The following is a 12,172-nucleotide window of genomic DNA, read 5'->3' as shown; positions in this document are numbered from 1 at the left end:
GGTAATTGTTTATTGCTGGGCGCTGACTCTATAAAGTGTCAGCACTTCCTCTTGTTCCCTGCTGGATCTTTGTGCATACTAGCCATTGAGAAAGTGTTTCTTTACTGTGTTCTGCCATACTGTGTACCGGTACCATTTGCTAAGTTTCCTGACCACTGAACCTTGCCACCTGCCCTGACCATCCTGCCGGTCCCTGACTCTGAGTTGCCTTACGAATCTGTACCTCGCCTCATATCGGCCGCCACTGTGTGCAAGTCACGCCAGGGGTAGCGACCTGAGAATTCGCCTGCCGCAGCAAGTCCATCCCGCTTTGCGGCGGGCTCTGGTGAAAACCAGCAGCTCCTTAGACTGCGCTCCCTGGTGCGGCTTTCACCATCGTCCACAGTGGTACAGTGGATCCACTACTCCAGCCATTACATAACTTTACACCACCTGCCTTGAGATGTAATGAATTTGCATAATTAGTGAATGAATTTTACCCTCAGCTTCCATTCACTTTAATGGACAATAACTTTTTTTTACATTTTGTAATATTTTGTATAGTATGGAAGGGTGTGCCATCCTTATAATGGTTCTTCTTTAAAGAATGGCACACTGCAAAATCAATGTTCCATTCTGAAATGGCAAATATTCAGTATATCTAAGATATTTAAAAGCTACTGTAAAAAAATCTGGATAAAATTCAACATAAACATATCTTATTTAAAACAAAATGATTTTACCATTTACAGAAAACACTGAGAAACTCAGAAAGTAAAAGGTATAAAATCTAATGCTAGATCACATTGTGCTATGAATTTCCCATTGCACTGGCTTGATGGAATTTCCAAAATGGTTGCTTTTAGACAAAACAGGACCGTGGGCTGAAATTGTAATGCATGGTGGCTTTACATGTGGGCTGAAGGACCCCTGCATGGTGGCTTTACATGTGCCTGCTCAGAGCAGCAATATGCCGCTACGAGCAGACACACAGAATACTTGCACATCGCACATCACTTCTCTCTGCCTAGCTCATGGAGCAGGGGGAGCGGCTGTGATGTGTGCAAGTACACCGCACATCTGCGGCGACTCACACATCGCTTCAGTGTGTCTGCTTGTAGCGGCGTATTGCCACTCTGAGCAGGCACATGTATAGCCACCATGCAGCGGTCCTTTAGCGTAAAATATGCTGTGGGTCCGCTCGTGTGAACATACCCTTAGGGTCTAGTCACACGTACAGTATTCTGCACAGATTTGATGCACAGGATTGAAGCTGTGCTCAGTCATTTAGTTAACATTGAAAACTACAGCAGAAAATCTAGCGCATCAAGTCTGCGCAGAATACTGTACGTGTGAATAGACGGCCTGTTGCCGTTTTAGGTATTAGAAACAATATTAGGATTTAAGATGTTTTTAGATAAATTGTGGGGGACATTTATCAAAACCTGTCCAGAGGAAAAGTTGCTGAGTTGCCCATAGCAACCAATCAGATCGCTTCTTTCATTTTTGAAAAGGCCTCTGAAATATAAAAGGAGCGATCTGATTGGTTGCTATGGGCAACTCAGCAACTTTTCCTCTGGACAGGTTTTGATAAATCTCCCCCATATGTCTCCACTGCATTATTTTCCAGGAAATTCAGCAGTAGGATACCACAAGGTTCTGTGATAAACCACTTTAATACAAGTCAATTATCAGGAAAATAAGCATTCCTAGGAACACTCATTCCTAATACTAGGCCTTGAGAAGGCTCAGCAAGCATGAAAAGTGTCACCAATCAACGAGAAGTTTCACCGATCAGCGAGAAGTGTCAACTGAGAATTGTCAGTTTTTAATTAACCTCAGTATTACAGAATAACCAGGATATGCTGGCAGCATGGGAAATGATATGGCAGATTAATTTTAATGTTGATACAATTAATGCACCTAGGCCGCAGTATTCACACTGGGGATAACAGAATGAGATTAGGATTCGGGTATTCTGGGTAGAAGTAAAAAAGATATTAGGGTGGTCAAATTCTGCAGTTCCTCTATAAACCCCTCTTGGAGTACGTTTAAAATATAGGACGCAGATTTTGGTTCCAAATTTTAAACAGGACATAGAAGATCTGAAGAGGCTTCAAAGGCAGGCAACTAGATTATTAATTGGAATGGGAGGTCTCTTTCATAATCGGATTGTCCAGCTTGATATAATTACATTTTAGGTCTGTTCACACTACAGAATGTTACATAGACCCCAAAACTGCTGCTAGGAAAGGAGATGGCAGACATTAAAGGGGTACTCCGCCCCTAGACATCTTATCCCCAATCCAAGGGATTGGGGATAAGATGTCTCTTCGTGGAGAACACACCACTGGGGACCCCAGCGATCTCCCTGCTGCACCAGCGTTCGTTTAGAACTTTTGGTGCAGCACCGGAGGCTTGTGATGTAACAGCCGTGCCCCACTCATGATGTCACGGCCACGACACCTCTATGCAAGTCTATAGGAGGGGGCGTGACCATGACAAAGTTTGCTCTGTGCACTGTGTGGTGTCCTGGAACAGGACCTAGTCCTGTCCCTTTGTCTAAAGTCCCCTCAGCCAGAGTCCCTCCATGACAATAGGGCTCTCCCTTAGGACTAACCCCTAGTTGCCTCATGTAAATGTTATTTCATGCATAAATAAATATATATTTAATATGTTATATAGGAATACCTCTGTATAGGACCTTAGAGGTCACGTCCCTTGAATTGATTGTATTATGGTTCAAGGACCTTTGGGTCATGTGATACCCAGAGTTCACTGGGTTCATAACTGACAGGTTCTGCTGACCAATGAGCTTTGTCCCTCCCCCTATATATATTAGGGGCTGCTGCCACTATATTCTCTCTCTTCCTGCCGGACTACCAAGCAGCACTAATCTCAGCACAAATAATCAATTCAAGCTAGGCCCAAAGCCTAAGAATCCGCAGCCACTAAACGTGAGTTACTCAAAGCTCAAATTACTGAATCCTGTGTGACTACTAGAAACTCAAATCTCCTAAAAATAGTAGCACAGTGGCTAGCAATCAAAGCTCATTGATCCAGAGTCTCAGCAAACCTGTGAGGAACCTGTATCCCGGTTTACTCGTAAAAGACTGTTGTGTTACATGCCGTTGCATAAAATATACAGTAAAGTTCTCAAGTTTATTTCAGAAAATCTGCTGTGGACATTCCGTTATTTCTCCCTGCTGTTAGTGGGACGGTTGGCGGTAGGATTATTACATTGAGGAAACTTCACCCTGGCATCACGACATTCAAGGGTTAACACCAATATACCCTACACTATCACCTGCACCACCCAGTCACCACAACTGGATGTCTGGGGTGCCGTAGTCGAGATCGCAGGGGTCCCTCCTTTGGATAGGGGATAAGATGTCTAGGGGTGGAATACCCCTTTAAGCATAGCTTGAATGTAACTATTTGAAGATGCTAGCTTTCATTTTACTGTTATTACATCAATGGACGATAATATTGGATTGCATTGCACTCTCCTTGCTTTATTTCTATATGTCTATATTTTCCGTATTATTTAATTACTATGTTTATATTCAAATTTTTTGGGATAACATTTGAATAAAAGTATAAAAAAAAAAGGGATTCTCCAGTAGTTAGAGAAAGACTTGTCCTTGAATCCTTGAATGAGAAAGATGAGAGCATCATAGCTGGAGTTATAGGGGATCTAACAGGTAATGTTTGTAACTTTTGGACAGCCCCTTTAATTTAGACTCCTTCCTCAGTCCCTAACTATCGCAGTGGAATCCAAGAGGAATGTCAGGAATCTCACCAGAGGGCACCCTGAGGAGTAGTCCCTGGCTAAGAAGGACTTCTCATACTTCCCTGACTGAACGGTTATGGATGGTTAGGCAAACCTAGATAGACAGACAGACAGACAGATCGATGCAGCACCTATCACCCTATAGTATACCAGACAACCCCGCTTCTGCCCTTTGGTCCCTGCTATCCCTGTCTCTTTTCCTCTTTCTTACCCCTGCTCTTTCTTCTCATCAGGTAAGCCTCAACATAAGCTACAGCAGTGCCCAGGCAAATTTACAGGCTGTTTTTGTAGCCTTTTTTCCATTTCTATGAGAAGCATGAGGTTTACTTAGAGGTTTACATTTCAAAATTTCTTAACTTCCCAACTGGAACATCTTAAATCTTTCCTAAGCAATAGTTAATATACAGCATAAATTTGATCTATTACAGCATTCCTGGCATTTGCTGGATTTTTAGATACACTAGATTAGATATATATAAAATGTACCTGTTAGGATTAGAGAATCCTGAGAAGGAAACCTGCTTCCTTGATGCCCGGAGAAGAAACTAAACCAAATAGTATAGGACTTCTTTAGCAAGACATAATCTGGGTATTATTAATGGAACCAAGATGGAAAAATGTAGCAGAACAAGTAGTTGCCAGTCAAGTGCGGCATCAAATGATACAGCAAAATGTTAGTCACAAGCAGGTTGCAACACAGAGGTTTGGTACTATAAACAGTCATACTCTCTAAGGTCAGAAAACCTGATGGTCACAAATTCAGATGCGATACAGGGGGTCACAACTATTAAGTCATTTTAAACAACTATTAAATCATTTTTAAGGATCAAACTTGGAAATATAATGAACAGTGAGCAGGTTATGGCAGGTTCACCATAGAAATCACGTTATGGTGACTTTTAAATATGGCTCTATGTGGTCTGACTGGCTATGTGACCCAGCATCCCTTCTTGAGACCAAGATACCCTTTCCCAACCTTAAATGATGCCATGTCCTGAATCAAAAACCACAGACTGTCCTTGTGTAAAAGCTCCAAATTTGGTTGATAAGGTTCTTTTTGACAAAATAATGAGGCATCTCATTCTTCAGAGAAAGCCCTCAGATCAGGGGCGTAGCTAAAGGGGGTGCAGAGGAAGAAGTTGCACCAGGGCCCTGATGCCTAAAGGGGCCTCTAAGCACATTTGCCCCTTACGAGACCAGTATTATAAGTGGCACATGTGACCCTGTTGCAGATTTTGTTGCGGGACCCAGAAGCTACAGGTTCTGCCTCTGCCTCATGTATAAACATTTATGGGAAGAGAAAGAAGGAAAATGATATGATGTTTACCAGCCATAAGCCCATCAGCGTTCTAACAGGTTACTCAAAATAAATGTTCCATTATAACTGCATAGGGCAAAGTACTATTGAAGGACCCTTTTCTGTTTGGTAACACCATAACATGGGCCTCTAAGGCGTTCATATGGAATAGGTTAGCTGGGGAAATGTAATAAAACAGTTTGGATGAAGGAATTGAAAGGATAATTCAAGGATTTTTTTTTATTTGACTAGAATAGTGTCTGTAATTGTGTGTGACGGTGGTCTTGCAATTCTTACATGATTTTCGCCCCAGTATTTATTTTTAACAGCATACAAAATTACTCATGTCACAGGATTTCCCAGTTTGCAGTGCGTCGAGACCTGACATCGCTCGTCAGGTGTGCAAAGGGAGCCAGTCCTGCTTCAGTGGGTGGAGCGACAGAGAGAAAATTTTGCAACAGCTGTAGGCACCTTGTTTAGAAAATACTGATCTTTTGAGCTTATTTGTGCTGCAATGGGTGGGGTGGCTGATGTGTGGTAGGGAGGAATGTAACTTCACACTTACAAACATGGAACTATGGGATGTGTAGTTTAAGAGACCTGACTCCAACAGGAAATACCCAGATAGCCTGGCAGATATGTACTAAAATCACCTTATGGTGGATAACCCCTTTAACTAATCGAGTTACTGCTTTTTAATGTTCAGTATTCTGCTCTATATCCCGAATTCATAGGCTGTCCAGGCATGCTAAAAACAGCTGGAGGAACCCTGGTTGGGGAACACTGGTGTAAGAAGTAATTTTATGCAGAAATATTTTTTTTTCTCCACTTTTTATACAAACACCCTGTTAGGTGCTGTTATTTGCTTCATATTAGCAACTTGGATGTTTGCAACAAGCATATTCTATTTGGTTGCTATGTAGGATTCCACCCTACGAACTAAATAAAGATTAATCAAGCTATTCAACCTGATGCTATTAATGAATAACAAAATAAGCAACACGATGATGTAACTTACCAGAAATGAAGGAATTCAGATCAGGTTGAAGAGATAGGAACTGGTTAGTGTAATATTCTCGTTGTTCTTCTGTTATCCTCCAGGGGTCCTCGGAGTAACTCTCTGAACTGTCCTGTGATTCTTTTTCCACAGAAAGTGACTGCTGTGAACAGAAATATTTTTTTAGAAATACTGCAGCATGAAACCTTTACATATGACATCATCGGGGAGCCACAAAATCAACATTATCTAAATCACAAATACGGTATATAATTATTAATCTGAGATTACATTACAGTTGCCCAAAAAGTGTTTACCAACATCCATTACCCATTCACTACAGAGAGCGTATCAAGCAGTGGCACTTTTCATACTGGATCTCCCAGTGGCCACTGGGGGTATCCAGTATACTATGGGAATTCCCCAGTGTATACCTCTGAGGTATATATATATATATATATATATATATATATATATATATATATATATATCTGAAAGATGCCATCTAGGCACATAAATCATACTGTACAAAGAGCAGACTCCAATGTATCATACATACAGTAGACTTCAATGTATCAATGTAATTCTGAAAAAAAACTAAAAAATGTTTGCTGCCAACTGCGCTATGGTATGCCACAGCACAGAAACGTAAATTCCAATGTAAATCAACCACAGGCTAAAACAACACTCTTTTGGCCTTTGTTGGGTTATAGAGATTTCACAGCAAATATGGAAAGATTGCACCAAAAATCCAGTGTGAAAAACAGCCTTACAGAACATGAATGGAAAGATTGAATATATAACTATTAAGTTACGTCACAGGGCCACACATAATAAGCAAGAATAACATTTAAAAAAAGATTCCCTTCTAGCTTCAGCTCAAAGCTCCTGTGGCAGTTTTCCCCCAAAAATTCTGTGTGTGATGGCATCCTCAAAGGAGTTTACCAGGACTTTAATATTGTTGGTTTATTCTTAGGATCAGCTGACTGAAGGGTATCAAGCACTGTGGCCTTTTCATTGCCTACCAGGCATAGATCTGTACAGGTTATAGTGGCTGTACCTGGTATTGAAACTCAAGTCATTTAATGTATACCGCGGCATCATCATACAGCTGATTGGTGGGGTGATTACATTCAAAGGACAGGCCATTAAAAGTACTCAAAATACCCTTTAGTGTCTATTCACACCTACAGTATCTTGCGCAGGATTTGAAGCTGCAGATTTGATGTTGTGTTCAGTCATTTAGTTAACTTTGAAATCTGCAGCTTTAAATCCTGCGGGCATAAAATATGCAGAAAGAATCAAATGATGCGCCCTTAGCCCCGCTGCCCTGTCCCTGCAAAAGAGTATGGCATGGGGGGATCAATTGAAATGAGTAAAAGAGTATGGCCCGTGGGGAATCAACTGCAATCATTATGGCACAGGGGGATCAGAGGGGGGAGGGAATAATGTGATGTCACGCATACATAATTAATTATGCACATTAGAATGGCAGGTATTTTTGGGCAAGAAAGGTGGCAACCCTAGCACCCTCGCATGATCCACTTTTACCCGGGGTCCCCATGAGTTGTCATTCCACCCCTGCCCCCTGCTGTGGACCTAACTACCAGACTCTGGAGGCTGAGGGGTTAATTTTCCGACACTGGGCTGGTATGTGAAAGGATGTGTCTGAACATGGGCGGAGCTTCATGTGATGTGATGTATATATAATTATGCAAATTAGCATGGCTGTTATTTTTTTTCCAAGAAAGGTGGCAACCCTACATCGGCCACACATCCCCTATTACACTTGGAGATGTGCGGCCAACAGCCGATTGTTTTGTGCCAGGTAAAAATGGCAAAATCAGCAAATGAACAAGCATTTGGTCATTTATTGGCAGATTTCTATCCCTATTACACAGGGCAGTATCTTGGTCAAAAATTGTCCCATGTACTAGAGCCCTAACACTGTTTACAGGGGAGAAAACAAATATAGGAGAAATGTTGACCACCATTGTTCATAGGGGAAACCCTGGTTGAATGTGTTTTGGGGTGCTTCATGATTAAGAATTACCCCTTACCTTGTTCCTTAAAGGGGTTATCCAGCATAAGGTGATTTTAGTACGTACCTGGCAGACAGTAATGGACATGCTTAGGAAGGATCTGCGCTTGTCTTGGGGCTAAATGGCTATGTTGTGAAATTACCATAATACTGTGGCTAGCTTTTTGTGAAATTTCCTGTTTGACTTTTCTTTTTTTTTACAACAAATCCCACAATTCCATTTTCCTCCCTCCCACACATCAGCCAACCCACCCATTGAAACATAAATGGGCTACATCCATTCAAAATCCTACAGCTGTTGCATTAGTTACAGATTGCTCTCTCCACCCATTGAAGCAGACAGGCTCCCTGTCATCAGCTGACTAGTGATGTCAGGTCTCGGTTTCATTGCAACCTGGGAAAAATCTGAGACAACAGTCATTTTGTATGCTGTTAAAAATAAATATTGGGGTGAAAATCACAGAAGAATTGTGAGAAAACCGTCACAAACAGGTACAGACACTATATTATGAACTACCCTAACTTTACAGCCCCTGTAGCATAGTCAAATAAAAAAAATCCTGGAATACCCCTTTAATACCCCTTCTATAAAGACACAAATTGTTACGCCTAGCGCTCCGGGCCCCCGCTCCTCCCCGGAGCGCTCACGGCGTCTTTCTCCCTGCAGCTCCCCGGTCAGTCCCGCTGACCGGGAGCGCTGCTCTGTCATGGCCGTTGGGGATGCGATTCGCACAGCGGGACGCGCCCGCTCGCGAATCGCATCCCAGGTCACTTACCCGTTCCCGTCCCCTGCTGTCATGTGCTGGCGCGCGCGGCTCCGCTCTCTAGGGCGCGCGCGCGCCAGCTCCCTGAGACTTAAAGGGCCAGTGCACCAATGATTGGTGCCTGGCCCAATTAGCTTAATTGGCTTCCACCTGGTCCCTGACTATATCTAACCTCCTCCCATGCACTTCCTTGCCGGATCTTGTTGCCCTTGTGCCTAGTGAAAGCGTTTGGTGTGTTTAAAGCCTGTGTACCAGAACTTCTGCTATCTCCCCTGACTACGAACCTTGCCGCCTGCCCCCGACCTTCTGCTACGTCCGACTTTGCTTCTGCCTACTCCCTTGTACCGCGCCTATCTTCAGCAGCCAGAGAGGTGAGCCGTTGCTAGTGGATACGACCTGGTCACTACCGCCGCAGCAAGACCATCCCGCTTTGCGGCGGGCTCTGGTGAAAACCAGTAGTGACTTAGAACCGGTCCACTAGCACGGTCCTCGCCATCCCTCTCTGGCACAGAGGATCCACCTCCTGCCAGCCGGCATCGTGACAGTAGATCCGGCCATGGATCCCGCTGAAGTTCCTCTGCCAGTTGTCGCTGACCTCCCTACGCTGGTCGCCCAGCAAGCTCGTCAGATCGCCCAACAAGATCACCAGCTGTCGTACTTGACCACCATGACACAGCAACTCCAGTCACAACTACAGCAAGTACAGTCACAGCTACAGCAGCAACAACCATCTCCTCCGCCAGCTCCTGCACCCCTTCTGCAGCGAGTGGCCACTCCTAGCCTCCGCCTGTCCTTGCCGGACAAATTTAATGGGGACTCTAAGTTTTGCCGTGGCTTTCTTTCGCAATGTTCCCTGCACTTGGAGATGATGTCGGACCAGTTTCCTACTGAAAGGTCTAAGGTGGCTTTCGTAGTCAGCCTTCTGTCTGGAAAAGCCCTGTCATGGGCCACACCGCTCTGGGACCGCAATGACCCCGTCACTGCCTCTGTACACTCCTTCTTCTCGGAAATTCGAAGTGTCTTTGAGGAACCTGCCCGAGCCTCTTCTGCTGAGACTGCCCTGCTGAACCTGGTCCAGGGTAATTCCTCCGTTGGCGAGTACGCCATACAATTCCGTACTCTTGCTTCTGAACTATCCTGGAATAATGAGGCTCTCTGCGCGACCTTTAAAAAAGGCCTATCCAGCAACATTAAAGATGTTCTGGCCGCACGAGAGACTCCTGCTAACCTGCATGAACTCATTCATCTAGCCACTCGCATTGACATGCGTTTTTCTGAGAGGCATCAAGAGCTCCGCCAGGAAAAAGACTTAGATCTCTGGACACCTCTCCCACAGTCTCCACTGCAATCTGCGCCTAGGCCTCCCGCCGAGGAGGCCATGCAAGTGGATCGGTCTCGCCTGACCCTGGAAGAGAGGAATCGCCGTAAGGAAGAGAATCTTTGTCTGTACTGTGCCAGTACTGAACATTTTTTGGTGGATTGCCCAATCCGTCCTCCACGTCTGGGAAACGCACGCTCGCACCCAGCTCTCGTGGGTGTGGCGTCTCTTGATGCTAAGTCGGCTTCTCCACGTCTCACGGTGCCTGTTCGGATTTCTACTTCAGCCAGCTCTCCCCTCTCAGCCGTGGCCTGCCTGGACTCTGGAGCTTCTGGGAATTTTATTCGGGAGTCCTTAGTGAATAAATTCCGCATTCCGGTGACCCGTCTTGTCAAGCCACTCCACATTTCCGCGGTCAACGGAGCCAGGTTGGATTGCACCGTGCGTTACCGCACGGAGCCCCTCCTAATGTGCATCGGACCTCATCACGAGGAAGTTGTATTTTTTGTCCTTCCTAATTGCACTTCTGAAGTTCTCCTTGGACTACCCTGGCTTCAACACCATTCCCCAACCCTGGATTGGTCCACTGGGGAGATCAAGAGTTGGGGTCCCTCTTGTTCCAAGGACTGCCTTCAACCGGTTCCCAGTACTCCCTGCCGTGACCCTGTGGTTCCTCCTGTATCCGGTCCCCCTAAGGTCATTAAGGACTCTGCCTGCCACAGGAAATGCCTCTCCCCCCCTCCCAGTCCCATCAGGCAAGCCTCTGTGTCCCCTCATGGCCCTCGTCCTGGTGTCACACTGCCCCGTGCCAGGTCTCGCCCTCTGCCCTCTCTCCCCATTCCTACTCCTGCTGTTCTGCCTGCCGTTGAGGAATCCCTCCATCCTTTCCCGGTGTCCTCATCCCAGGGGAGGCAGTTACCGGACAAAGAGAAGGGGAGACCTAAGGGGGGGGGGTACAGTTACGCCTAGCGCTCCGGGCCCCCGCTCCTCCCCGGAGCGCTCACGGCGTCTTTCTCCCTGCAGCTCCCCGGTCAGTCCCGCTGACCGGGAGCGCTGCTCTGTCATGGCCGTTGGGGATGCGATTCGCACAGCGGGACGCGCCCGCTCGCGAATCGCATCCCAGGTCACTTACCCGTTCCCGTCCCCTGCTGTCATGTGCTGGCGCGCGCGGCTCCGCTCTCTAGGGCGCGCGCGCGCCAGCTCCCTGAGACTTAAAGGGCCAGTGCACCAATGATTGGTGCCTGGCCCAATTAGCTTAATTGGCTTCCACCTGGTCCCTGACTATATCTAACCTCCTCCCATGCACTTCCTTGCCGGATCTTGTTGCCCTTGTGCCTAGTGAAAGCGTTTGGTGTGTTTAAAGCCTGTGTACCAGAACTTCTGCTATCTCCCCTGACTACGAACCTTGCCGCCTGCCCCCGACCTTCTGCTACGTCCGACTTTGCTTCTGCCTACTCCCTTGTACCGCGCCTATCTTCAGCAGCCAGAGAGGTGAGCCGTTGCTAGTGGATACGACCTGGTCACTACCGCCGCAGCAAGACCATCCCGCTTTGCGGCGGGCTCTGGTGAAAACCAGTAGTGACTTAGAACCGGTCCACTAGCACGGTCCTCGCCATCCCTCTCTGGCACAGAGGATCCACCTCCTGCCAGCCGGCATCGTGACACAAATCTTATGCATTAATAAAACCAATGTCTCCAGTACCAAGAAGTAAGCACAGATCAGCTCATACAATGGAAAAAAATGCTTTGGCATAGTTGGACTTTCTGTTTTTGGAAATGCCCAACAATATTGTCCATCTGAGAACAGGGACAATAGTTTAATGTGGTCAAACTCCATATTTTCCTGCATTTTCAGCTATATAGCAAAAGGTTGCGTATGGGCAGCAGCTTGGAAAGCTATTGTTCAGTAATAAAGCAATCCATAACTACAGAAATAGCAATAGGTAAGGAGATTTTCCTATGTAGAATTCTGTCCCTGAAACC

General features: G+C 45.7%; 1 protein-coding gene across 3 annotated transcripts in view; it reads right to left on the bottom strand.

Annotated features, from left to right (window-relative positions):
* Positions 1–12,172, bottom strand: part of REPS2 (RALBP1 associated Eps domain containing 2) — a 158,927-nt gene that overhangs the window by 51,736 nt on the left and 95,019 nt on the right. For 2 of the 3 annotated variants that reach the window (XM_056556814.1, XM_056556813.1), the window contains one exon: positions 6,088–6,229. In XM_056556814.1, coding sequence (XP_056412789.1) covers positions 6,088–6,229 — 142 coding nt within the window. The remainder of the gene's footprint in view (positions 1–6,087; positions 6,230–12,172) is intronic. The other variant, XM_056556815.1, reaches the window with a different exon arrangement.

The sequence above is a fragment of the Hyla sarda genome, chromosome 2 (assembly GCF_029499605.1).
Source record: "Hyla sarda isolate aHylSar1 chromosome 2, aHylSar1.hap1, whole genome shotgun sequence".
NCBI lineage: Eukaryota > Metazoa > Chordata > Amphibia > Anura > Hylidae > Hyla > Hyla sarda.
The sequence above is the reverse complement of the archived record's forward strand: the minus strand, read 5'-3'. Positions and strand labels throughout refer to the sequence as shown.